This window comes from Coregonus clupeaformis, unplaced genomic scaffold (genome assembly GCF_020615455.1).
Source record: "Coregonus clupeaformis isolate EN_2021a unplaced genomic scaffold, ASM2061545v1 scaf1851, whole genome shotgun sequence".
Taxonomy (NCBI): Eukaryota; Metazoa; Chordata; class Actinopteri; order Salmoniformes; family Salmonidae; genus Coregonus; species Coregonus clupeaformis.
In genome coordinates this window covers 4,577-31,381 of record NW_025535305.1, presented here as the reverse complement: position 1 = coordinate 31,381, position 26,805 = coordinate 4,577, and the positions used below count along the sequence as shown (strand labels likewise).

At 42.0% G+C, this 26,805-nt stretch overlaps 1 protein-coding gene across 1 annotated transcript in view; it reads right to left on the bottom strand.

Annotated features, from left to right (window-relative positions):
• The window catches only part of LOC123487875 (adipocyte plasma membrane-associated protein-like), a 42,308-nt gene extending 15,743 nt beyond the window's left edge, over positions 1-26,565 (bottom strand). The window contains 8 exon segments of the mRNA XM_045218851.1: positions 4,841-5,033; positions 8,581-8,741; positions 8,824-8,892; positions 8,894-8,937; positions 23,937-24,089; positions 25,515-25,613; positions 25,797-25,919; positions 26,517-26,565. Coding sequence (XP_045074786.1) covers positions 4,841-5,033; positions 8,581-8,741; positions 8,824-8,892; positions 8,894-8,937; positions 23,937-24,089; positions 25,515-25,613; positions 25,797-25,919; positions 26,517-26,565 — 891 coding nt within the window.
• Positions 26,566-26,805: the final 240 nt, after the last annotated feature.

The following is a 26,805-nucleotide window of genomic DNA, read 5'->3' as shown; positions in this document are numbered from 1 at the left end:
CCCTCCCCATTCCCTCTATTATTCACCCTGCCACCATTCCCTAACTGACACACTAACTTTACACCCCTAACCCCTATACCTACCTTTCTTATTTCCTACTTCCACACACACTGCACTATTCTTCCATTTTTTGCCTAACCCCGCACCTAACCCCTGTTCACCAACCTATTTTCTTCATTATCAACCTCTATTTACACACACAACTACCTACCACATTTTCTTTACTAACCACACCTATACTTCAATACACCTAGCCCCTGATACCCCTAACCCCCTCAACACCCCTCTATACCCCTATCTATTTTCCTTTCTTATACCTAACCTCCTGATACACACTTTCACTACACTAGCCCCCTATGCACACCTAACTGACACCTCTAACCCCTACCTTACCCTTTATTTCCCTAATACCTACTACACACCCCTATTCCCCTTTACACTTTTCTTCCCTATACACCCCTACTGATCATACATTACTTCTACCTTCAACCACACACCCCACTACACCCTAACCCCTACCACCCCTACCCTATACACTAACCCTGAGTGCACTAACCCAATTCACTACCCTTTTATCCTGATCACATACCTACACCTTTTATGTCCCCTACTTCTTTTTTACTGACACTACCCTACACCTAATGATGCACACTACCATTCACACACAGCCTATCACACTCAACTTATGCACCTATCACCTCAACTGCACTAGCCTAACCCTATCACTATTTTTTCCTTTTTTTTACTCTTTAGTCCTTCTATTCCCTCCTATCTACCCTTCACATCCCCTCTTACCCCTTTGCACCTAGCCCTGATGCACCTAGCCTGAGTACACCTGGCCACAGTGCACCTGGCCTCGGTGCACTGCCCACAAGTGCACCTCCCTCAGTCACTACCACCTCTTTTACTTTCCTTCACCCAACTGTGCATTTCTTTTCCCTACCACCTAGCATCACCTAATTTTTCTTTATTACCTAGCCTCATCTCCCCCTGATCACACCTACTGTCACTACTACACAACCCCTTACACCTACCCTGCCCTACTGATACACCCTACCTCAATTTCCTCCCTATGCACCTACAATTACACTGGCCTTATTTTCTTTGGTTTACAGTGCACCTTTCTGTTTTGCCCTATCCAGTGCACCCTGGCCCTGATGCACCTACACTATCACCCTGCAGTGCACCTTGGCCTCAGTGCCCTCACTATTGCACCTGCCTCTCTCCGCCCTGCTGATGCACTGCGTGCACTGGCCTGATGCACCGTGTTTTTCTCTGATGCACTTTCTTCTCTGATGCACCTGGCCTGACCACACCCTGGCCTGATGCACTGGCCTCTATGCACCCTAGCTATCACCCTCCTGGCCACAGTGCACCCTGCTACACCCCTTTTGATGCCACCTTCCCTTTACCTCCACAGTACCCTTTTTTCCTGATCACTCTTTTTACTGTCTACCAGCCTAGCACAATTCACCTGGCCTGATGCACTCTCTGTTGCACTATTTTTTTCTTTCTTCAGTACCACAATTCAATTACACCTAACCCCATCAATTACACCTAGCCCTGATCACCTGAACATGTGTCTGATGCACCCGCAATACTATCACACCCTCCACTCACTCAATTACACTAACTATCCGTACACTACCTTTTCCTATACACTTCCACTACCTATTTTCTTCTTCTATTCCCCCACATACACCCCCTAACCCTGATGCCCTACTCCTTACCACCTAACCTAGCCCTGATGCACACTTTGCCTCAGTGCACCTACCTACACTATTCACACACAACCCTGATTCGCCTAACCCTGATTGCACTAACCACATTCACTGCTTTTTTTCTTGTTGCACTAGCACATTACACCCCCTAACCCCCTCAGTGCACCTCACACTATGCACCTGGCCACAGTCTGCTTCAGTCCCCCCAACCCCCTCCACCCTGATGCACCCATTAGCTGCTTAGTCACACCTAGCCTATTCCCCTACTGCCATCACTATTCTCCTCACTGGCCTCAACATCTGCCTTTTTCTTGCCTTTGTACCTAGCCACAGTGCACCTAGCCACAGTGCACCTCTTTTAGCACAGTTGCACCTGGCCCTGATGCACTGCACAGTGCCCTGGCCTCAATTTTTTTTTCAACTCTATGCACTCCCCACATTTTGCATCTTTTTTCCTAGCCATCTACCACAGTGCACCTTTTCTTTACCCTCTTTATTTTTCCCTACCACAGTGCACCTTCCTACTTTTCTCCTTTAGCCTGATCACCTTTCCACACACTAACCTGATGCACTACCTACCCTCTCCTATACACTAATATTTCTCTCCCTCCTCCCCTAACCTATACACACCTAACCCTGATACCCCTAACCTGATGCACACCTAACCCTGACCTTCACCTAACCCTATTTTTCACCCCCCCCTTTCCACCCTATCACACCTACCCTACCATATTTTCTTTAAACAGTACTCCCTCTTTATTTTCTTTGTCACACCACAACCTATTCACTTTACTATTTCTATCCTTGCACACCTAACCTCTATTCACACCCTAACCTATCACTACCCCATACACTACCCCTATTACCTACCACACACTAACCTCGCTTTACCTTTTCTTCATACACACCTAACCCTTTGATACACCTAACCCTGATGCACCAACCCTCAGCACACCCATATCACCTCAATGTCCTCACTCTACCCTGATCTACTTGATCACTAGCCATCACCTCTCTTCTTTTAACCCTGTGCACCTACACAGTCACTGTTTCACCTCCCCTACACTTTTTTACCTCTCACTCTAGCTGTCCTACTGATGCACTGCCTACCCTATGCACCCTGGCTTTCCTGCCACTGTCCACTGGTTGCCTCCTATCATTTCTCCTATCACCTCCCTGACTTCCTTGATCCATTGCCTTGATCACTTACCTTTGCTTCTTTTTTTCCCCTATGCCCTAATAATCTATCTATTTATCTTTCTTTTTCTTCCCTGCACACTGATTTTTTTATCTATCACTCCTAACAACCTACCATTATACTTTGCCTTTACAATCCTAACTATTTCTACCAATTTTCCCCCCCTTACTCTATGCCCTGATCACCCCTAGCCCCTGACAGCACCTCCCTGATACCCCTATTTGTCTTAGCCCACCCTGATCACCTAGCCTGATGCACTTATCACTTTTGTTTACCTGCCTATGCCTGCACAATTCACTTTTTTTATTCTTCCCCTTCACCCTACCTTCACCAACCTCTATCCTCCATTCACTTACACTAAGCCCCACCCAACTATCACACGCTAACACAATTCCCTGTAACTATCCCCCACCTCTCTCCTGACACCCTCTCATCTCCCCTCCAATGCACTGTTATTTCAATCTACAATTTTTACATATCCACCCTCCACACTACCATGCCCTATCCCTACCTATCTTCCTACACCTAACTTACACCCCTATCACCTTTTACCTTTTAGTGCACACTGCCTATGCACTGGCTTCATCACTGGCCTCAGTGCACCTGCACACAGTCATATAAGTCACCTACCTAGTCATTTACATATTCAGTATTATTTATCCATTTTGTTCATTTTTCTTATTCTAACCTATCATTTTCTTTTAACAGTGCCACCTAGCCCTATCACTATTTTCTTTCCACTGCTTCTGCCACAGTACACCTAGCCACAGTGCACCTACCACATCATCCTTAATTCACACTACTATACACCACTAGCCACAGTGCACCCTAATTCGTTCACTATGATACACCTAACCCTAGCTACAATTTTTTTCTTACAGTACACCTAACCCCTGATACCTTACCCTAACCTGATACACTACCCTATCCCGACCCTTTCTTCGATACACTACACCTCTTCTTTTTCTAACCTGATACACCCTTCAACCCTGATACACCCCTAACTGATACACCCTACCTAACCCAATCTGACCACCCTAACCTGATCCCCCCTAACTGATACACCCCTACCCTTGATCACCACTATACACACTAACTCCTAACCCTCTATACACCCTAACCCTGACACACCCCCAGTCACACTCTATACCTTTTTCCTGTATTACACTACCCCCCCTGACACACACGTACACACCTCACCCCGACACAATTACCCTAACCCTGATACACCTAACCCTGACTACCCCTGATACACCCCTAACCCTGATACACCCTACCCCTGATACACCTAACCCTGACACACCCAACCTGACACCTAACTGATCCTGCAAGTCTGATACACACCAACCTAACCCCTGATACACAGCTGCCAACCTAACCTGATACACCAACCTAACCTGTACACCTACTCTATCCTTGATACACACCCTAACCCTGATACACCTAACCTACTCCGCACATTCTTTTTCTTTTTTTTTTATTTTCTTCCGTCACCCTATACCTTTTCTATACTAACCCTGATCACCCTACCTATCACCTGATACACCACTGTACACCTAACATACAACCTAACCTCTGATACACCTAACCTAACCCCTGATACACCCCTAACCCCCTGATACACACCCTAACCCCTGATACACCCCTAACCCCTGATACACCCCCCTAACCCCTAACCCCTGACACACCCCCTAACTGATACACCCCCTAACCCCTGACACACAGGGCGTGGGAGAGGGTTTCAGCGTTGTGTCATTTTTCTTGGACATTGGCAGTCATGTGAAAGACCCCACTGTATATAATACCATGGCTCTGCTCTGTAGCTGCCGATATATGAACAAAAACACATGAAGACTAGAGCCTTACAACACTAATCATTAACCTGTTCACAACACAGAATGAGGATGAAGGTGAAACTAACCTTAGCCAGAAAGCGTTTGACCGCTGGGTACGGACCAATCAGGTCCAGGAATGGAGGCTGACTTCCTGGGCGTGTGGTCGTTATGCCAACCAGGAAGGTTCCACGGTCGCTAAGACGGATGTTGTCAGGGTAACCGGGCATATTGCTCATGATGACCTCCTTGGTGCCAGCCTTGGGGCCTTTCAGCCAGTACCTGGAGGGAGAGAGAGAGAGAGAGGGAGAGAGACTGAGTGAGAGAGACAGAGAGACTGAGTGAGAGACAATCAATCATTTCCAGACCCAGGGACATGTACTAGTCTGTGGCAACCTAAATGCCAGAACTGACACCCTCAGCACACAGGGGGACAAACACCTACCTGGAGGTGACAGCATTCCCTCCCCAATATGCCCCCCTAGGCACAACTACGACAACATAACCAACAAAAACGGGTCACAACTCCTGCAGCTCTGTCGCATGCTGGGTATGTACATAGTCAATGGTAGGCTTCGAGGGGACTCCTATGGTAGGTACACCTATAGCTCATCTCTTGGCAGTAGTACTGTAGACTACTTTATCACTGACCTCAACCCAGAGTCTCTCAGAGCGTTCACAGTCAGCCCACTGACACCCCTATCAGAAAACAGCAAAATCACAGTCTACTTGAACAGAGCAATACTCAATCATGAGGCATCAAAGCCAAAGGAACTGAATAATATTAAGAAATGCTATAGATGGAAAGAAAGTAGTGTTGAAACCTACCAAAAAACAATTAGGAAACAACAAATTCAATCCATTCTAGACAACTTCCTGGACAAAACGTTCCACTGTAATAGTGAAGGTGTAAACTTGGCAGTAGAAAACCTAAACAGTATATTTGACCTCTCAGCTTCCCTATCAAATCCAAAAATCTCTAACAGAAAACCAAAGAAAAGTAATAACAGTGATAAATGGTTTGATGAAGAATGCAAAAACCTAAGAAAGAAATTGAGAAACCTATCCAACCAAAAACATAGAGACCCAGAAAACCTGAGCCTACGCCTTCACTATGGTGAATCACTAACACAATAAAGAAATACACTACGGAAAAAGAAGGAACAGCATGTCAGAAATCAGCTCAATGTAATTGAAGAATCCATAGAATCGAACCACTTCTAGGAAAATTGGAAAACACTAAACAAACAACAACACGAAGAGTTATCTATCCAAAACGGAGATGTATGGGTAAACCACTTCTCCAATCTTTTTGGCCCTATAACAGAGAACAAACAGCAAAAAAATATACATGATCAAATGCAAATCTTAGAATCAACTATTAAAGACTACCAGAACCCACTGGATTCTCCAATTACAATGAATGAACTACAGGACAAAATACAAACCCTCCAACCCAAAAAGTCCTGTGGTGTTGATGGTATCCTCAATGAAATTATAAAATATACAGACCACAAATTTCAATTAGCTATACTTAAACTCTTTAACATCATCCTTAGCTCTGGCATCTTCCCCAATATTTGGAACCAAGGACTGATCACCCCAATCCACAAAAGTGGAGACAAATTTGACCCCAATAACTACCGTGGGATATCGTCAACAGCAACCTTGGGAAAATCCTCTGCATTATCATTAACAGCAGACTAGTTCATTTCCTCAGTGAAAACAATGTACTGAGCAAATGTCAAATTGGCTTTTACCAAATTACCGTACACAGACTACGTATTCACCCTGCACACCCTATTTGACAAACAAACAAACCAAAACAATGCAAAGTCTTCTCATGCTTTGTTGATTTTAAAAAAAGCTTTTGACTCAATTTGGCATGAGGGTCTGCTATACAAATTGATGGAAAGTGGGGTTGGGGGAAAAACATACAACATTATAAAATCCATGTACACAAACAACAAGTGTGCGGTTAAAATTGGCAAAAAACACACACATTTCTTTCCACAGGGCCGTGGGGTGAGACAGTGATGCAGTTTAAGCCCCACCCTCTTCAACATATATATCAACGAATTGGCGAGGGCACTAGAACAGTCTGCAGCACCCGGGCCTCACCCTACTAGAATCTGAAGTCAAATGTCTTCTGTTTGCTGATGATCTGGTGCTTCTGTTCCCAACCAATGAGGGCCTACAGCAGCACCTAGATCTTCTGCACAGATTCTGTCAGACCTGGGCCCTGACAGTAAATCTCAGTAAGACAAAAATAATGGTGTTCCAAAAAAGGTCCAGTTGCCAGGACCACAAATACAAATTCCATCTAGACACCGTTGCCCTAGAGCACACAAAAAACTATACATACCTCGGCCTAAACATCAGCACCACAGGTAACTTCCACAAAGCTGTGAACGATCTGAGAGACAAGGCAAGAAGGGCCTTCTATGTCATCAAAAGGAACATAAAATGTTATATCCCAATTAGGATCTGGCTAAAAATACTTGAATCAATTATAGAACCCATTGCCCTTTATGGTTCTGAGGTCTGGGGTCCACTCACCAACCAAGAATTCACAAAATGGGACAAACACCAAATTGAGACTCTGCATGCAGAATTCTGCAAAAACATCCTCCGTGTACAACGTAAAACACCAAATAATGCATGCAGAGCAGAATTAGGCCAATACCCGCTAATTATCAAAATCCAGAAAAGAGCCATTAAATTCTATAACCACTTAAAAGGAAGCGATTCCCAAACCTTCCATAACAAAGCCATCACCTACAGAGAATGAACTTGGAGAAGAGTCCCTAAGTAAGCTTGTCCTGGGGCTCTGTTCACAAACACAAACAGACCCCACAGTGCCCCAGGACAACAACACAATTAGACCCAACCAAATCATGAGAAAACAAAAAGAGAATTACTTGACACATTGGAAAGAACAAACAAAAAACAGAGCAAACTAGAATGCTATTTGGCCCTAAACAGAGTACACAGTGGCAGAATACCTGACCACTGTGACTGACCCAAACTTAAGGAAAGCTTTGACTATGTACAGACTCAGTGAGCATAGCCTTGCTATTGAGAAAGGCCGCCGTAGGCAGACCTGGCTCTCAAGAGAAGACAGGCTATGTGCACACTGCCAACAAAATGAGGTGGAAACTGAGCTGCACTTCCTAACCTCCTGCCAAATGTATGACCATATTAGAGACACATATTTCCCTCAGATTACAGCGATCCACAAAGAATTCGAAAAAACAAACCCAATTTTGATAAACTCCCTTATCTACTGGGTGAAAAACCAGTGTCCCATCACAGCTGCAAGATTTGTGACCTGTTGCCACAAGAAAAGGGCAACCAGTGAAGAACAAACACCATTGTAAATACAACCCATATTTATGTTGATTTATTTTCCCATTTGTACTTTAACTATTTGCACATCATTACAACACTGTATATATACATAATATGACATTTGAAATGTCTTTATTCTTTTGGAACTTTTGTGAGTGTAATGTTTCCTGTTAATATTGATTGTTTATTTCACTTTTGTTTATTATCTATTTCACTTGCTTTGGCAATGTTAACACACGTTTCCCATGCCAATAAAGCCCTTAAATTGGGGAGAGAGAGAGAGAGAGAGAGAGAGAGAGAGAGAGACCATATTTCATCAACAAACCTTTCTGTAGTGTGAAGGTTCCATCCAACACCTCTGATACAGATAATATTTACATGTTAAAAGGAAAAAGAGAGGGAGGACAGTTACTATGGAAAACACTGTCCTCCGTGGGTGAGTGTGTGTGTGTGTGTGTATGTGTGAGTGTGTATGTACCTGAGGATGCATCCGATGCTGGTCTCGGCCAGCAGCAGGAAGCTCTCGTCAGGTGACAGGGCGATGCCGTTGGGCATGTAGAGACCATCCAGCAGGACACGCACATGCCCTGACACAGGGTCAAAGGTCAGGAGACGCCCCAGAGCGTTGGTCTCTATCACCTAGAGGTCAGGGGTCAGAGGTCAGGGGATATAGAGCTTCTATAAGAAGAAAGGCCTTTTCTAGGAATACAGACGGACAGACCTCTAGCTTGACGTGTCGTCGTCCCCAGCGAGAGGAGGAGTCAGTAAAGTAAATGGTTCCAGTCTGAGAGGATCTCCAACCCGTTCAGGAATGCAAACGGAACCCCGTCAGCTCCTAGAGCACGCACACACGATATTCCATATGTTAACTGGATTAGGCTTGTTGTGGTAATGTCAGTTCTAAACAGATATTCCATATGTTAACTGGATTAGGCTTGTTGTGGTAATATCAGTTCTAAACAGATATTCCATATGTTAACTGGATGTACATTAGGCTTGTTGTGGTAACATCAGTTCTAAACAGATATTCCATATGTTAACTGGATGTACATTAGGCTTGTTGTGGTCATATCAGTTTCTAAACAGATATTCCATATGTTAACTGGATTAGGCTTGTTGTGGTAATATCGTTCTAAACAGATATTCCATATGTTAACTGGATGTACATTAGGCTTGTTGTGGTAACATCAGTTCTAAACAGATATTCCATATGTTAACTGGATGTACATTAGGCTTGTTGTGGTAATATCAGTTCTAAACAGATATTCCATATGTTAACTGGATGTACATTAGGCTTGTTGTGGTAATATCAGTTCTAAACAGATATTCCATATGTTAACTGGATGTACATTAGGCTTGTTGTGGTAACATCAGTTCTAAACAGATATTCCATATGTTAACTGGATGTACATTAGGCTTGTTGTGGTAACATCAGTTCTAAACAGATATTCCATATGTTAACTGGATGTACATTAGGGCTTGTTGTGGTAACATCAGTTCTAAACAGATATTCCATATGTTAACTGGATGTACATTAGGCTTGTTGTGGTAACATCAGTTCTAAACAGATATTCCATATGTTAACTGGATGTACATTAGGCTTGTTGTGGTAACATCAGTTTCTAAACAGATATTCCATATGTTAACTGGATCAGGCTTGTTGTGGTCATATCGGTTCTAAACAGATATTCCATATGTTAACTGGATGTACATTAGGCTTGTTGTGTTCATATCAGTTCTAAACAGATATTCCATATGTTAACTGGATTAGGCTTGTTGTGGTAATATCAGTTCTAAACAGATATTCCATATGTTAACTGGATTAGGCTTTTGTGGTAATATCAGTTCTAAACAGATATTCCATATGTTAACTGGATGTACATTAGGCTTGTTGTGGTAACATCTGTTCTAAACAGATATTCCATATGTTAACTGGATGTACATTAGGCTTGTTGTGGTAACATCAGTTCTAAACAGATATTCCATATGTTAACTGGATGTACATTAGGCTTGTTGTGGTAACATCAGTTCTAAAACAGATATTCCATATGTTAACTGGATGTACATTAGGCTTGTTGTGGTAACATCAGTTCTAAACAGATATTCCATATGTTAACTGGATGTACATTAGGCTTGTTGTGGTAACATCAGTTCTAAACAGATATTCCATATGTTAACTGGATGTACATTAGGCTTGTTGTGGTAACATCAGTTCTAAACAGATATTCCATATGTTAACTGGATGTACATTAGGCTTGTTGTGGTAATATCAGTTCTAAACAGATATTCCATATGTTAACTGGATGTACATTAGGCTTGTTGTGGTAACATCAGTTCTAAACAGATATTCCATATGTTAACTGGATGTACATTAGGCTTGTTGTGGTAACATCAGTTTCTAAACAGATATTCCATATGTTAACTGGATGTACATTAGGCTTGTTGTGGTAACATCAGTTCTAAACAGATATTCCATATGTTAACTGGATCAGGCTTGTTGTGGTCATATCAGTTCTAAACAGATATTCCATATGTTAACTGGATGTACATTAGGCTTGTTGTGGTCATATCAGTTCTAAACAGATATTCCATATGTTAACTGGATTAGGCTTGTTGTGGTAATATCAGTTCTAAACAGATATTCCATATGTTAACTGGATCAGGCTTGTTGTGGTAATATCAGTTCTAAACAGATATTCCATATGTTAACTGGATGTACATTAGGGCTTGTTGTGGTAACATCAGTTCTAAACAGACATTCCATATGTTAACTGGATGTACATTAGGCTTGTTGTGGTAACATCAGTTCTAAACAGATATTCCATATGTTAACTGGATGTACATTAGGCTTGTTGTGGTAACATCAGTTCTAAACAGATATTCCATATGTTAACTGGATGTACATTAGGCTTGTTGTGGTAACATCAGTTCTAAACAGATATTCCATATGTTAACTGGATGTACATTAGGCTTGTTGTGGTAACATCAGTTCTAAACAGATATTCCATATGTTAACTGGATGTACATTAGGCTTGTTGTGGTAACATCAGTTCTAAACAGATATTCCATATGTTAACTGGATGTACATTAGGCTTGTTGTGGTAATATCAGTTCTAAACAGATATTCCATATGTTAACTGGATGTACATTAGGCTTGTTGTGGTAACATCAGTTCTAAACAGATATTCCATATGTTAACTGGATCAGGCTTGTTGTGGTCATATCAGTTCTAAACAGATATTCCATATGTTAACTGGATGTACATTAGGCTTGTTGTGGTCATATCAGTTCTAAACAGATATTCCATATGTTAACTGGATTAGGCTTGTTGTGGTCATATCAGTTCTAAACAGATATTCCATATGTTAACTGGATATACATTAGGCTTGTTGTGGTAACATCAGTTCTAAACAGATATTCCATATGTTAACTGGATGTACATTAGGCTTGTTGTGGTAATATCAGTTCTAAACAGATATTCCATATGTTAACTGGATGTGCATTAGGCTTGTTGTGGTATTATCAGTTCTAAACAGATATTCCATATGTTAACTGGATGTACATTAGGCTTGTTGTGGTATTATCAGTTCCTAAACAGATATTCCATATGTTAACTGGATGTACATTAGGCTTGTTGTGGTAAATTCAGTTCTAAACAGATATTCCATATGTTAACTGGATGTACATTAGGCTTGTTGTGGTAACATCAGTTCTAAACAGATATTCCATATGTTAACTGGATGTACATTAGGCTTGTTGTGGTAACATCAGTTCTAAACAGATATTCCATATGTTAACTGGATGTACATTAGGCTTGTTGTGGTATTATCAGTTCTAAACAGATATTCCATATGTTAACTGGATGTACATTAGGCTTATTGTGGTCATTTCAGTTCTAAACAGATATTCCATATGTTAACTGGATGTACATTAGGCTTGTTGTGGTAATATCAGTTCTAAACAGATATTCCATATGTTAACTGGATGTACATTAGGCTTGATGTGGTAACATCAGTTCTAAACAGATATTCCATATGTTAACTGGATGTACATTAGGCTTGTTGTGGTAACATCAGTTCTAAACAGATCATCCATATGTTAACTGGATGTACATTAGGCTTGATGTGGTAACATCAGTTTCTAAACAGATATTCCATATGTTAACTGGATGTACATTAGGCTTGTTGTGGTAACATCAGTTCTAAACAGATATTCCATATGTTAACTGGATGTACATTAGGCTTGTTGGGGTAACATCAGTTCTAAACAGATATTCCATATGTTAACTGGATGTACATTAGGCTTGTTGTGGTAACATCAGTTCTAAACAGATATTCCATATGTTAACTGGATCAGGCTTGTTGTGGTCATATCAGTTCTAAACAGATATTCCATATGTTAACTGGATGTACATTAGGCTTGTTGTGGTCATATCAGTTCTAAACAGATATTCCATATGTTAACTGGATTAGGCTTGTTGTGGTCATATCAGTTCTAAACAGATATTCCATATGTTAACTGGATATACATTAGGCTTGTTGTGGTAACATCAGTTCTAAACAGATATTCCATATGTTAACTGGATGTACATTAGGCTTGTTGTGGTAATATCAGTTCTAAACAGATATTCCATATGTTAACTGGATGTGCATTAGGCTTGTTGTGGTATTATCAGTTCTAAACAGATATTCCATATGTTAACTGGATGTACATTAGGCTTGTTGTGGTAACATCAGTTCTAAACAGATATTCCATATGTTAACTGGATCAGGCTTTGTTGTGGTCATATCAGTTCTAAACAGATATTCCATATGTTAACTGGATGTACATTAGGCTTGTTGTGGTCATATCAGTTCTAAACAGATATTCCATATGTTAACTGGATTAGGCTTGTTGTGGTAACATCAGTTCTAAACAGATATTCCATATGTTAACTGGATGTACATTAGGCTTGTTGTGGTAACATCAGTTCTAAACAGATATTCCATATGTTAACTGGATGTACATTAGGCTTGTTGTGGTATTATCAGTTCTAAACAGATATTCCATATGTTAACTGGATGTACATTAGGCTTGTTGTGGTAACATCAGTTCTAAACAGATATTCCATATGTTAACTGGATGTACATTAGGCTTGTTGTGGTCATTTCAGTTCTAAACAGATATTCCATATGTTAACTGGATGTACATTAGGCTTGTTGTGGTAATATCAGTTCTAAACAGATATTCCATATGTTAACTGGATGTACATTAGGCTTGATGTGGTATTATCAGTTCTAAACAGATATTCCATATGTTAACTGGATGTACATTAGGCTTGTTGTGGTAACATCAGTTCTAAACAGATATTCCATATGTTAACTGGATGTACATTAGGCTTGTTGTGGTATTATCAGTTCTAAACAGATATTCCATATGTTAACTGGATGTACATTAGGCTTATTGTGGTCATTTCAGTTCTAAACAGATATTCCATATGTTAACTGGATGTACATTAGGCTTGTTGTGGTAATATCAGTTCTAAACAGATATTCCATATGTTAACTGGATGTACATTAGGCTTGTTGTGGTAACATCAGTTCTAAACAGATCATCCATATGTTAACTGGATGTACATTAGGCTTGATGTGGTAACATCAGTTCTAAACAGATATTCCATATGTTAACTGGATGTACATTAGGCTTGTTGTGGTAACATCAGTTCTAAACAGATATTCCATATGTTAACTGGATGTACATTAGGCTTGTTGTGGTAACATCAGTTCTAAACAGATATTCCATATGTTAACTGGATGTACATTAGGGCTTGTTGTGGTAACATCAGTTCTAAACAGATATTCCATATGTTAACTGGATCAGGCTTGTTGTGGTCATATCAGTTCTAAACAGATATTCCATATGTTAACTGGATGTACATTAGGCTTGTTGTGGTCATATCAGTTCTAAACAGATATTCCATATGTTAACTGGATGTACATTAGGCTTGTTGTGGTCATATCAGTTCTAAACAGATATTCCATATGTTAACTGGATTAGGCTTGTTGTGGTAACATCAGTTCTAAACAGATATTCCATATGTTAACTGGATGTACATTAGGCTTGTTGTGGTAACATCAGTTCTAAACAGATATTCCATATGTTAACTGGATGTACATTAGGCTTGTTGTGGTATTATCAGTTCTAAACAGATATTCCATATGTTAACTGGATGTACATTAGGCTTGTTGTGGTAACATCAGTTCTAAACAGATATTCCATATGTTAACTGGATGTACATTAGGCTTGTTGTGGTCATTTCAGTTCTAAACAGATATTCCATATGTTAACTGGATGTACATTAGGCTTGTTGTGGTAATATCAGTTCTAAACAGATATTCCATATGTTAACTGGATGTACATTAGGCTTGATGTGGTATTATCAGTTCTAAACAGATATTCCATATGTTAACTGGATGTACATTAGGCTTGTTGTGGTAACATCAGTTCTAAACAGATATTCCATATGTTAACTGGATGTACATTAGGCTTGTTGTGGTATTATCAGTTCTAAACAGATATTCCATATGTTAACTGGATGTACATTAGGCTTATTGTTTGGTCATTTCAGTTCTAAACAGATATTCCATATGTTAACTGGATGTACATTAGGCTTGTTGTGGTAATATCAGTTCTAAACAGATATTCCATATGTTAACTGGATGTACATTAGGCTTGATGTGGTAACATCAGTTCTAAACAGATATTCCATATGTTAACTGGATGTACATTAGGCTTGTTGTGGTAACATCAGTTCTAAACAGATCATCCATATGTTAACTGGATGTACATTAGGCTTGATGTGGTAACATCAGTTCTAAACAGATATTCCATATGTTAACTGGATGTACATTAGGCTTGTTGTGGTAACATCAGTTCTAAACAGATATTCCATATGTTAACTGGATGTACATTAGGCTTGTTGTGGTAACATCAGTTCTAAACAGATATTCCATATGTTAACTGGATGTACATTAGGCTTGTTGTGGTAACATCAGTTCTAAACAGATATTCCATATGTTAACTGGATCAGGCTTGTTGTGGTCATATCAGTTCTAAACAGATATTCCATATGTTAACTGGATGTACATTAGGCTTGTTGTGGTCATATCAGTTCTAAACAGATATTCCATATGTTAACTGGATTAGGCTTGTTGTGGTCATATCAGTTCTAAACAGATATTCCATATGTTAACTGGATATACATTAGGCTTGTTGTGGTAACATCAGTTCTAAACAGATATTCCATATGTTAACTGGATGTACATTAGGCTTGTTGTGGTAATATCAGTTCTAAACAGATATTCCATATGTTAACTGGATGTGCATTAGGCTTGTTGTGGTATTATCAGTTCTAAACAGATATTCCATATGTTAACTGGATGTACATTAGGCTTGTTGTGGTAACATCAGTTCTAAACAGATATTCCATATGTTAACTGGATCAGGCTTGTTGTGGTCATATCAGTTCTAAACAGATATTCCATATGTTAACTGGATGTACATTAGGCTTGTTGTGGTCATATCAGTTCTAAACAGATATTCCATATGTTAACTGGATTAGGCTTGTTGTGGTAACATCAGTTCTAAACAGATATTCCATATGTTAACTGGATGTACATTAGGCTTGTTGTGGTAACATCAGTTCTAAACAGATATTCCATATGTTAACTGGATGTACATTAGGCTTGTTGTGGTATTATCAGTTCTAAACAGATATTCCATATGTTAACTGGATGTACATTAGGCTTGTTGTGGTAACATCAGTTCTAAACAGATATTCCATATGTTAACTGGATGTACATTAGGCTTGTTGTGGTCATTTCAGTTTCTAAACAGATATTCCATATGTTAACTGGATGTACATTAGGCTTGTTGTGGTAATATCAGTTCTAAACAGATATTCCATATGTTAACTGGATGTACATTAGGCTTGATGTGGTATTATCAGTTCTAAACAGATATTCCATATGTTAACTGGATGTACATTAGGCTTGTTGTGGTAACATCAGTTCTAAACAGATATTCCATATGTTAACTGGATGTACATTAGGCTTGTTGTGGTAACATCAGTTTCTAAACAGATATTCCATATGTTAACTGGATCAGGCTTGTTGTGGTCATATCGGTTCTAAACAGATATTCCATATGTTAACTGGATGTACATTAGGCTTGTTGTGGTCATATCAGTTCTAAACAGATATTCCATATGTTAACTGGATTAGGCTTGTTGTGGTCATATCAGTTCTAAACAGATATTCCATATGTTAACTGGATGTACATTAGGCTTGTTGTGGTAACATCAGTTCTAAACAGATATTCCATATGTTAACTGGATGTACATTAGGCTTGTTGTGGTCATATCAGTTCTAAACAGATATTCCATATGTTAACTGGATGTACATTAGGCTTGTTGTGGTATTATCAGTTCTAAACAGATATTCCATATGTTAACTGGATGTACATTAGGCTTGTTGTGGTAACATCAGTTCTAAACAGATATTCCATATGTTAACTGGATGTACATTAGGCTTGTTGTGGTCATTTCAGTTCTAAACAGATATTCCATATGTTAACTGGATGTACATTAGGCTTGTTGTGGTAATATCAGTTCTAAACAGATATTCCATATGTTAACTGGATGTACATTAGGCTTGATGTGGTATTATCAGTTCTAAACAGATATTCCATATGTTAACTGGATGTACATTAGGCTTGTTGTGGTAACATCAGTTCTAAACAGATATTCCATATGTTAACTGGATGTACATTAGGCTTGTTGTGGTAACATCAGTTCTAAACAGATATTCCATATGTTAACTGGATGTACATTAGGCTTGTTGTGGTAACATCAGTTCTAAACAGATATTCCATATGTTAACTGGATGTACATTGTCAGACCTTGACTGCTGTCCAGTCAGAGTTAACCCTCTGGAGTCTAAGCCCTGTCTAAGCCAGGGAAGGGTTTCTAAGCTAACATACTGTATGGAACTGTTTTAAGATGGTCACACCAAGGATTACCCCCTCCCCCTCCCCCTCCCGGTTTAGACAGGGCTTAGACTCGAGAGGGTTAAGGTTAGGGGTTAGACTGTCAGACCTGCTGTCCAGTCAGAGTTAAGGTTAGGGTTAGACTGTCAGACCTGCTGTCCAGTCAGAGTTAAGGTTAGGGTTAGACTGTCAGACCTGCTGTCCAGTCAGAGTTAAGGTTAGGGTTAGACTGTCAGACCTGCTGTCCAGTCAGAGTTAAGGTTAGGGTTAGACTGTCAGACCTGCTGTCCAGTCAGAGTTAAGGTTAGGGTTAGACTGTCAGACCTGCTGTCCAGTCAGAGTTAAGGTTAGGGTTAGACTGTCAGACCTGCTGTCCAGTCAGAGTTAAGGTTAGGGTTAGACTGTCAGACCTGCTGTCCAGTCAGAGTTAAGGTTAGGGTTAGACTGTCAGACCTGCTGTCCAGTCAGAGTTAAGGTTAGGGTTAGACTGTCAGACCTGCTGTCCAGTCAGAGTTAAGGTTAGGGTTAGACTGTCAGACCTGCTGTCCAGTCAGAGTTAAGGTTAGGGTTAGACTGTCAGACCTGCTGTCCAGTCAGAGTTAAGGTTAGGGTTAGACTGTCAGACCTGCTGTCCAGTCAGAGTTAAGGTTAGGGTTAGACTGTCGCTTCCGCATTGTCTCCGTGCTGCTCTGCTGTTTGTTGCTACTTGGCTACCTGCCGAAACTATTCACGTTTTACTTTTAATAAACGTTTAATTAATCTCTGTGTTCAACAAATTTACCAACTTTTTTAGTTTTGTCCTCACTCATCTTTTTCGTTAAACTTTTTTCACCCGGACGTTTATCCCGAGACAGAAGAGTCACTTTCCTGTGCGTTTTAGCTGCCAACTTTACGTTATTTTCCTTTTTTCCATCGCAACTTTTTTCCCTTATTCAACTTTTTTCACTCCGGACGCTTCATCTGGACATGGTTCATCAACATCTTCAACAGCCGAAGCTAAGTAGTAACATTAACATGATGTCTTCTAATTGCAGTCGCTGTACTCATAATATACAGGAGAATTCTCGCCTTACGGCGAGAATAGCTGTGCTACAAGCCCAGCTTCAGACGCAATCGTTAGGCAGAGTAATATCAGTGTAGGAAAGGAAGAAACAGCGTCTGTGCCACCAGCAAGTACAGACAGTAACGTTAGTATAAATCCCCCCGCACAGTCCCCGCAGCCGGACAACTTTCCTCATGGCTTCTGGAGGGAAATACTGTTGGAATGCTCAACCGGTGTCGCTCATTCAGCCGACAGAAACCTTCAACCGGTTTTCCCCATTATGTAGCGAGTCGGAGTCTGAGTCTGAGTCTTCTCTAGTCTCTACTCCTCCCGTTACGGGGTCTGAGACTCGAAGGCTCCACCATTAGCTCTGACAAATTGAAAACCCTAGTCATTGGCGACTCCATTACCCGCAGTATTAGACTTAAAACGAATCACCCAGCGATCATACACTGTTTACCAGGGGGCAGGGCTACCGACGTTAAGGCTAATCTAAAGATGGTGCTGGCTAAAGCTAAAACTGGCGAGTGTAGAGAGTATAGAGATATTGTTATCCACGTCGGCACCAACGATGTTAGGATGAAACAGTCAGAGGTCACCAAGTGCAACATAGCTTCAGCGTGTAAATCAGCTAGAAAGATGTGTCGGCATCGAGTAATTGTCTCTGGCCCCCTCCCAGTTAGGGGAAGTGACGAGCTCTACAGCAGAGTCTCAGCACTCAATCGCTGGTTGAAAACTGTTTTCTGCCCCTCCCAAAAGATAACATTTGTGGATAATTGGCCCTCTTTCTGGGACTCACCCCACAAACAGGATCAAGCCTGACCTGCTGAGGAGTGACGGACTCCATCCTAGCTGGAGGGGTGCTCTCCTCTTATCTACCAACATAGATAGGGCTCTAACTCCTCTAGCCCCACAGTGAAATAGGGTGCAGGCCAGGCAGCAGGCTGTTAGCCAACCTGCCAGCTTAGTGGAGTCTGCCAATAGCATAGTCAGTGTAGTCAGCTCAGCCATACCCATTGAGACTGTGTCTGTGCCTCGACCCTAGGTTGGGCAAAACTAAACATGGTGGTGTTCACCCTAGCAATCTTATTAGGATAAAGACCTCCTCCATTCCTGCCATTATTGAAAGAGATCGTGATACCTCACATCTCAAAATAGGGTTACTTAATGTTAGATCCCTCACTTCAAAGGCAGTCATAGTCAATGAACTAATCACTGATCATAATCTTGATGTGATTGGCCTGACTGAAACATGGCTTAAGCCTGATGAATTTGCTGTGTTAAATGAGGCCTCACCTCCTGGTTACACTAGTGACCATATTCCCCGTGCATCCCGCAAAGGCGGAGGTGTTGCTAACATTTACGATAGCAAATTTCAATTTACAAAAAAAAATGACGTTTTCATCTTTCGAGCTTCTAGTCATGAAATCTATGCAGCCTACTCAATCACTTTTATAGCTACTGTTTACAGGCCTCCTGGGCCATATACAGCGTTCCTCTCTGAGTTTCCTGAATTCCTATCAGACCTTGTAGTCATAGCAGATCATATTCTAATTTTTGGTGATTTTAATATTCACATGGAGAAGTCCACAGACCCACTCCAAAAGTCTTTCGGAGCCATTATCGACTCAGTGGGTTTTGTCCAACATGTCTCTGGACCTACTCACTGCCACAGTCATACTCTGGACCTAGTTTTGTCCCATGGAATAAATGTTGTAGATCTTAATGTTTTTCCACAAAATCCTGGACTATCGGACCACCATTTTATTACGTTTGCAATCGCAACAAATAATCTGCTCAGACCCCAACCAAGGAGCATCAAAAGTCGTGCTATAAATTCTCAGACAACACAAAAATTCATTGATGCCCTTCCAGACTCCTTCTGCCTACCCAAGGACGTCAGAGGACAAAAATCAGTTAACCACTTAACTGAGGAACTCAATTTAACCTTGCGCAATACCCTAGATGCAGTTGCACCCCTAAAAACGAAAAACATTTGTCATAAGAAACTAGCTCCTGGTATACAGAAAATACCCGAGCTTTGAAGCAAGCTTCCAGGAAATTGGAACGGAAATGGCGCCACACCAAACTGGAAGTCTTCCGACTAGCTTGGAAAAGACAGTACCGTGCAGTACCGAAGAGCCCTCACTGCTGCTCGATCATCCTACTTTTCCAAATTAATCGAGAAAATAAGAACAATCCAAAATTTCTTTTGATACTGTTGCAAAGCTAACTAAAAAGCAGCATTCCCCAAGAGAGGATGGTTTTCACTTCAGCAGTGATAAATTCATGAACTTCTTTGAGGAAAAGATCATGACCATTAGAAAGCAAATTACGGACTCCTCTTTGAATCTGCGTGATTCCTCCAGGGCTTAGCTGTCCTGGATCTGCACAGCTCTGCGAGGGCCTGGGATCGGGAGAGACACTTAAGTGTTTTAGTACTATATCTCTTGACACAATGATGAAAATAATCATGGCCTCTAAACCTTCAAGCTGCATACTGGATCCTATTCCTACTAAACTGCTGAAGGAGCTGCTTCCCTGTGCTTGGCCCTCCTATGTTGAACATAATAAACAGCTCTCTATCCACCGGATGTGTACCAAACTCACTAAAAGTGGCAGTGATAAAGCCTCTCTTGAAAAAGCCAAACCTTGACCCGGAAAATATAAAAACTATCGGCCTATATCGAATCTTCCATTCCTCTCAAAAATTTTAGAAAAAGCTGTTGCGCAGCAACTCACTGCCTTTCTGAAGACAAACAATGTATACGAAATGCTTCAGTCTGGTTTTAGACCCCATCATAGCACTGAGACTGCACTTGTGAAGGTGGTAAATGACCTTTTAATGGCGTCAGACCGAGGGCTCTGCATCTGTCCTCGTGCTACTAGACCTTAGTGCTGCCTTTGACACCATCGATCACCACATTCTTTTGGAGAGACTGGAAACCCAAATTGGTCTACACGGACAAGTTCTGGCCTGGTTTAGATCCTACCTGTCGGAAAGATATCAGTTTGTCTCTGTGAATGGTCTGTCCTCCGACAAATCAACTGTACATTTCGGTGTTCCTCAAGGTTCCGTTTTAGGACCACTATTGTTTTCACTATATATTTTACCTCTTGGGGATGTTATTCGAAAACATAATGTTAACTTTCACTGCTATGCGGATGACACACAGCTGTACATTTCAATGAAGCATGGTGAAGCCCCAAAATTGCCCTCGCTAGAAGCCTGTGTTTCAGACATAAGGAAGTGGATGGCTGAAAACTTTTTACTTTTAAACTCGGACAAAACAGAGATGCTTGTTCTAGGTCCCAAGAAACAAAGAGATCTTCTGTTAAATCTGACAATTAATCTTGATGGTTGTAAAGTCGTCTCAAATAAAACTGTGAAGGACCTAGGCGTTACTCTTGACCCTGATCTCTCTTTTGACGAACATATCAAGACTGTTTCAAGGACAGCTTTTTTCCATCTACGTAACATTGCAAAAATCAGAAATTTTCTGTCCAAAAATGATGCAGAAAAATTGATCCATGCATTTGTTACTTCTAGATTGGACTACTGCAATGCTCTATTTTCCGCTACCGGATAAAGCACTAAATAAACTTCAGTTAGTGCTAAATACGGCTGCTAGAATCCTGACTAGAACCAAGAAATTTGATCATATTACTCCAGTGCTAGCTTCCCTACACTGGCTTCCTGTTAAGGCAAGGGCTGATTTCAGTTTTACTGTTAACCTATAAAGCGTTACATGGGCTTGCTCCTACCTATCTTTCCGAGTTGGTCCTGCCGTACATTACCAATACGTACGCTACGGTCACAAGACGAGGCCTCCTAATTGTCCCTAGAATTTCTAAGCAAACAGCGGGAGGCAGGGCTTTCTCCTATAGATCTCCATTTTTATGGAACAGTCTGCCTACCCATGTGAGAGACGCAGACTCGGTCTCTAACCTTTAAGTCTTTACTGAAGACTTATCTCTTCAGTAGGTCATATGATTGAGTGTAGTCTGGCCCAGGAGTGTGAAGGTGAACGGAAAGGCTGGAGCAACGAACAGCCCTTGCTGTCTCTGCCAGGCCGGTTCCCCTCTCCACTGGGGTTCTCTGCCTCTAACCCTGTTGCAGGGGCTGAGTCACTGGCTTGCTGGTGCTCTTTCATGCCGTCCCTGGGAGGGGTGCGTCACTTGAGTGGGTTGAGTTACTGACGTGATCTTCCTGTCTGGGTTGGCGCCCCCCTTGGTTTGTGCTGTGGTGGAGACCTCTGTGGGCTATACTCGGCCTTGTCTCAGGATTGTAAGTTGGTGGTTGGGGATATCCCTCTAGTGGTGCGGGGGCTGTGCTTTGGCGGAGTGGGTGGGGTTATATCCTTCCTGTTTGGCCCTGTCCGGGGTTTCTTCGGATGGGGCCACAGTGTCTCCGGACCGCTCCTGTCTCAGCCTCCAGTATTTATGCTGCAGTAGTTTGTGTCGGGGGCTGGGGTTAGTTGGTTATACCTGGAGTACTTCTCCTGTCTTATCCAGTGTCCTGTGTGAATTTAAGTATGCTCTCTCTAATTCTCTCGTTCTCTCTTTCTCTCTGAGAACCTGAGCCCTAGGACCATACGTCAGGACTACCGGGCATGATGACACCTTGCTGTCCCCAGTCCGCCTGGCCTTGCTGCTATTCCAGTTTCAACTGTTCTGCCTGCGCTACGAAACCCCTACCTGTCCCAGACCTGCTGTTTTCAACTCTAAATGATCGGCTATGAAAAGCCAACTGAGAGACCTGAGCCCTAGGACCATACGTCGGGACTACCGGCCGTGGTGACTCCTTGCTGTCCCCAGTCCGCCTGGCCTTGCTGCTATTCCAGTTTAAACTGTTCTGCCTGCCGGTTATGGAACCCCTACCTGTCCCAGACCTGCTGTTTTAAACTCTAATGATCGGCTATGAAAAGCCAACTGAGATTTATTCCTGATTATTATTTGACCATGCTTGTCACTTATGAACATTTTTGAACATCTTGGCATGGTTCTGTTATAATCTCCACCCGGCACAGCCAGAAGAGGACTGGCCACCCCTCATAGCCTGGTTCCTCTCTAGGTTTCTTCCCTAGGTTTTGCCTTTCTAGGGAGTTTTTCCTAGCCACCGTGCTTCTACACCTGCATTACTAGCTGTTTGGGGTTTTAGGCTGGGTTTCTGTACAGCACTTCGAGATATTAGCTGATGTAAGAAGGGCTATATAAAATAAAATTGATTGATTGATTGACTGTCAGACCTGCTGTCCAGTCAGAGTTAAGGTTAGGGTTAGACTGTCAGACCTGCTGTCCAGTCAGAGTTAAGGTTAGGGTTAGACTGTCAGACCTGCTGTCCAGTCAGAGTTAAGGTTAGGGTTAGACTGTCAGACCTGCTGTCCAGTCAGAGTTAAGGTTAGGGTTAGACTGTCAGACCTGCTGTCCAGTCAGAGTTAAGGTTAGGGTTAGACTGTCAGACCTGCTGTCCAGTCAGAGTTAAGGTTAGGGTTAGACTGTGAATGTGAAGGATTAGACCTTGTTTGCTGTCTAGTAGCAGGGTCTTGTGTCCAGTCTGGGGGTTAGGGGTCAGGGGTTACCTGTCTTGCTGTCTAGTAGCAGGGTCTTGTGTCCAGTCTGGGGGTTAGGGGTCAGGGGGTTACCTGTCTTGCTGTCTAGTAGCAGGGTCTTGTGTCCAGTCTGGGGGTTAGGGGGTCAGGGTTACCTGTCTTGCTGTCTAGTAGCAGGGTCTTGTGTCCAGTCTGGGGTTAGGGGTCAGGGGTTACCTGTCTTGCTGTCTAGTAGCAGGGTCTTGTGTCCAGTCTGGGGGTCAACAGAAAACAGTCCAAAGTAGGAGTCCGCTACGATCAGCTGACCACCGCTGTCCAACCGCACGCCATGAGGACGACCACAGACTGGCTCATAGTCTGTGCTGCTACCTAGAGGGACAACAGACATAACATCATAGTCTGGACTGCTACCTAGAGGAACAACAGACATAACATCATAGTCTGGACTGCTACCTAGAGGGACAACAGACATAACATCATAGTCTGGACTGCTACCTAGAGGAACACCAGACATAACATCATAGTCTGTGCTGCTACCTACAGACACACAACAACAACAGATAGAAATAGACAAACTCATAATTCAGTTATTCCTTTAGCTCAGTCTTCCCTTTTAACCCTTAACCTTCTAACCTTCGAACCCTCTAATCTGAGGTCTTGGGTTGAGATATCAGCTGAGATATCAGAGGAAGACAATCAGCTGCCGGCCACTTCAACAGAGATCTGAACAGAACACTCACTGTCTGTTTAGGCCTGAGCTCAGAGGAAGACAATCAGCTGCCGCCACTTCAACAGAGATCTGAACAGAACACATATGTAACAGTTTTGCTTCCGTCCCTCTCCTCGCCCTACCTGGGCTTGAACCAGGGACCCTCTGCACATCGACAACAGTCACCCTCGAAAGCACCGTTACTCGCCGTGGCCCTTGCAGAGCAAGGGAAACAACTACTTCAAGGTCTCAGAGCGAGTGACGTCACCGATTGAAACGCTACTAGTGCGCACCGCTAACTAGCTAGCCATTTCACACCGGTTACACATACACACAGCTAAACACTTCCCAACAGAAGAAAGAGACATTCTCAGTGTTCCACACCAGGCGCACTCAGTAGAACATCTGAAATATGTTTTCTCACCTGTTTCATACCTACTGAACACAACCCTGATCCGTAGACAGGAGACCCCAAAACAGATTCCATCATACAGTGGGGAAAAAAAAGTATTTAGTCAGCCACCCACTTAAAAAAGATGAGAGAGGCCTGTAATTTTTCATCATAGGTACACGTCAACTATGACAGATTACATGGCCATTAAGGCCAGATGGTTCTTCAAGAAGTTCAAAAGTTCATAAATGACCAGCAATAGTATAAAGTAATCCTTCTACACCCCCCCTCCCCCCCCACAAAAAATAAAATACAATAAAAAGGTGGTTGTCCCACTGGTTATCATAAGGTGAATGCACCAATGTGTAAGTGGCTCTGGATAAGAGCGTCTGCTAACTGATGTAAATGTAAACGATATTCCCAGTGGTTGTAGAGGGTGCAACAGGTCAGCACCTCAGGAGGAAATGTCACTTGGCTTTTTATAGCCGAGCATTCAGAGGTCGAGAGAGAGAGAGAGAGGTCGAGAGAGAGAGAGAGAGAGAGAGAGAGAGAGAGAGAGAGAGAGAGAGAGAGAAAGAGGTTTCCCATGCCAATAACACCCTATGAATTTAATTGAATCGAGAGAGAGTTGAAAACAGCAGGTCCGGGACAAGGTAGCACGTCCGGTGAACAAGCAGTTAAGTTAGTTACTGACCACACTCCTGTAAGTCCTGTCCCATGTGGGTGATGAGGGTTAGAGTCTCCTGCTGGATCCTCCACAGCTTCCCATCCACCGTCCCTGTGTACACGTTACCTAGGAGACAGCAGGGGTTAGAGGTCAGGGGGTCAGACAGGCCACAGGGTCTCATAACAGTGGTAGGAGTTCTAAAAGGGTATTTCCAGTGAAAGGTCATATAAACACTGACGAGGCTGATGAAAAGACACGATTAAATTAAAACCTGCTGAATGATAAAACAACTCAGACAAGAGTTCTTACCCTCCTGGTCGGCAGTGAAGGATTCTGGTCCATGTAGTTGTCCAGTGAACAGTCTGCGTCCGTTCTGTAGTCTGGTGTTGACAGCCAGTGGGCCCTCCAGAAGATGGAGGGGGTCCTTTGAATCTGACAGACAGACAATAACTCTTCAACCCCTAAACTGACAGACAGACAGACAATAACTATCTTTAACCCCTAAACTGACAGACAGACAATAACTCTTCAACCCCTAAACTGACAGACAGACAGACAATAACTACTTTAACCCCTAAACTGACAGACAGACAATAACTATTTAACCCCTAAACTGACAGACAGACAATAACTATTTAACCCCTAAACTGACAGACAGACAATAACTCTTCAACCCCTAAACTGACAGACAGACAATAACTCTTCAACCCTCTAAACTGACAGACAGACAATAACTCTTCAACCCCTAAACTGACAGACAGACAATAACTATTTAACCCCTAAACTGACAGACAGACAATAACTATTTAACCCCTAAACTGACAGACAGACAATAACTATTTAACCCCTAAACTGACAGACAGACAATAACTATTTAACCCCTAAACTGACAGACAGACAATAACTCTTCAACCCCTAAACTGACAGACAGACAATAACTATTTAACCCCTAAACTGACAGACAGACAATAACTCTTGAACCCCTAAACTGATTCACTCTGATAACACCAACCTGTCTCTATACACAACCCTTCACCTCCAACCAAATCCCAAACATCTCCTTCCTCCCGAACAACATGTAAGGCTCAGAGTCTATGGGTGAGGGGAAGATGTGTGTGTGTGTGTGTGTGCGTGTGTGTGTGTGTGTGTGTGTGTGCGTGTGTTTGTGACATCAAATGTTATTTGTCACATGCGCCGAATACAACAGGTGAATACAACCTTACAGTGAAATGCTTACTTACAAGCCCTTAACCAACAATGGCATTTAAAAGTAAAAAAATAGTTAAGAAATTATTTACTAAATAAACTCAAGTTTAAA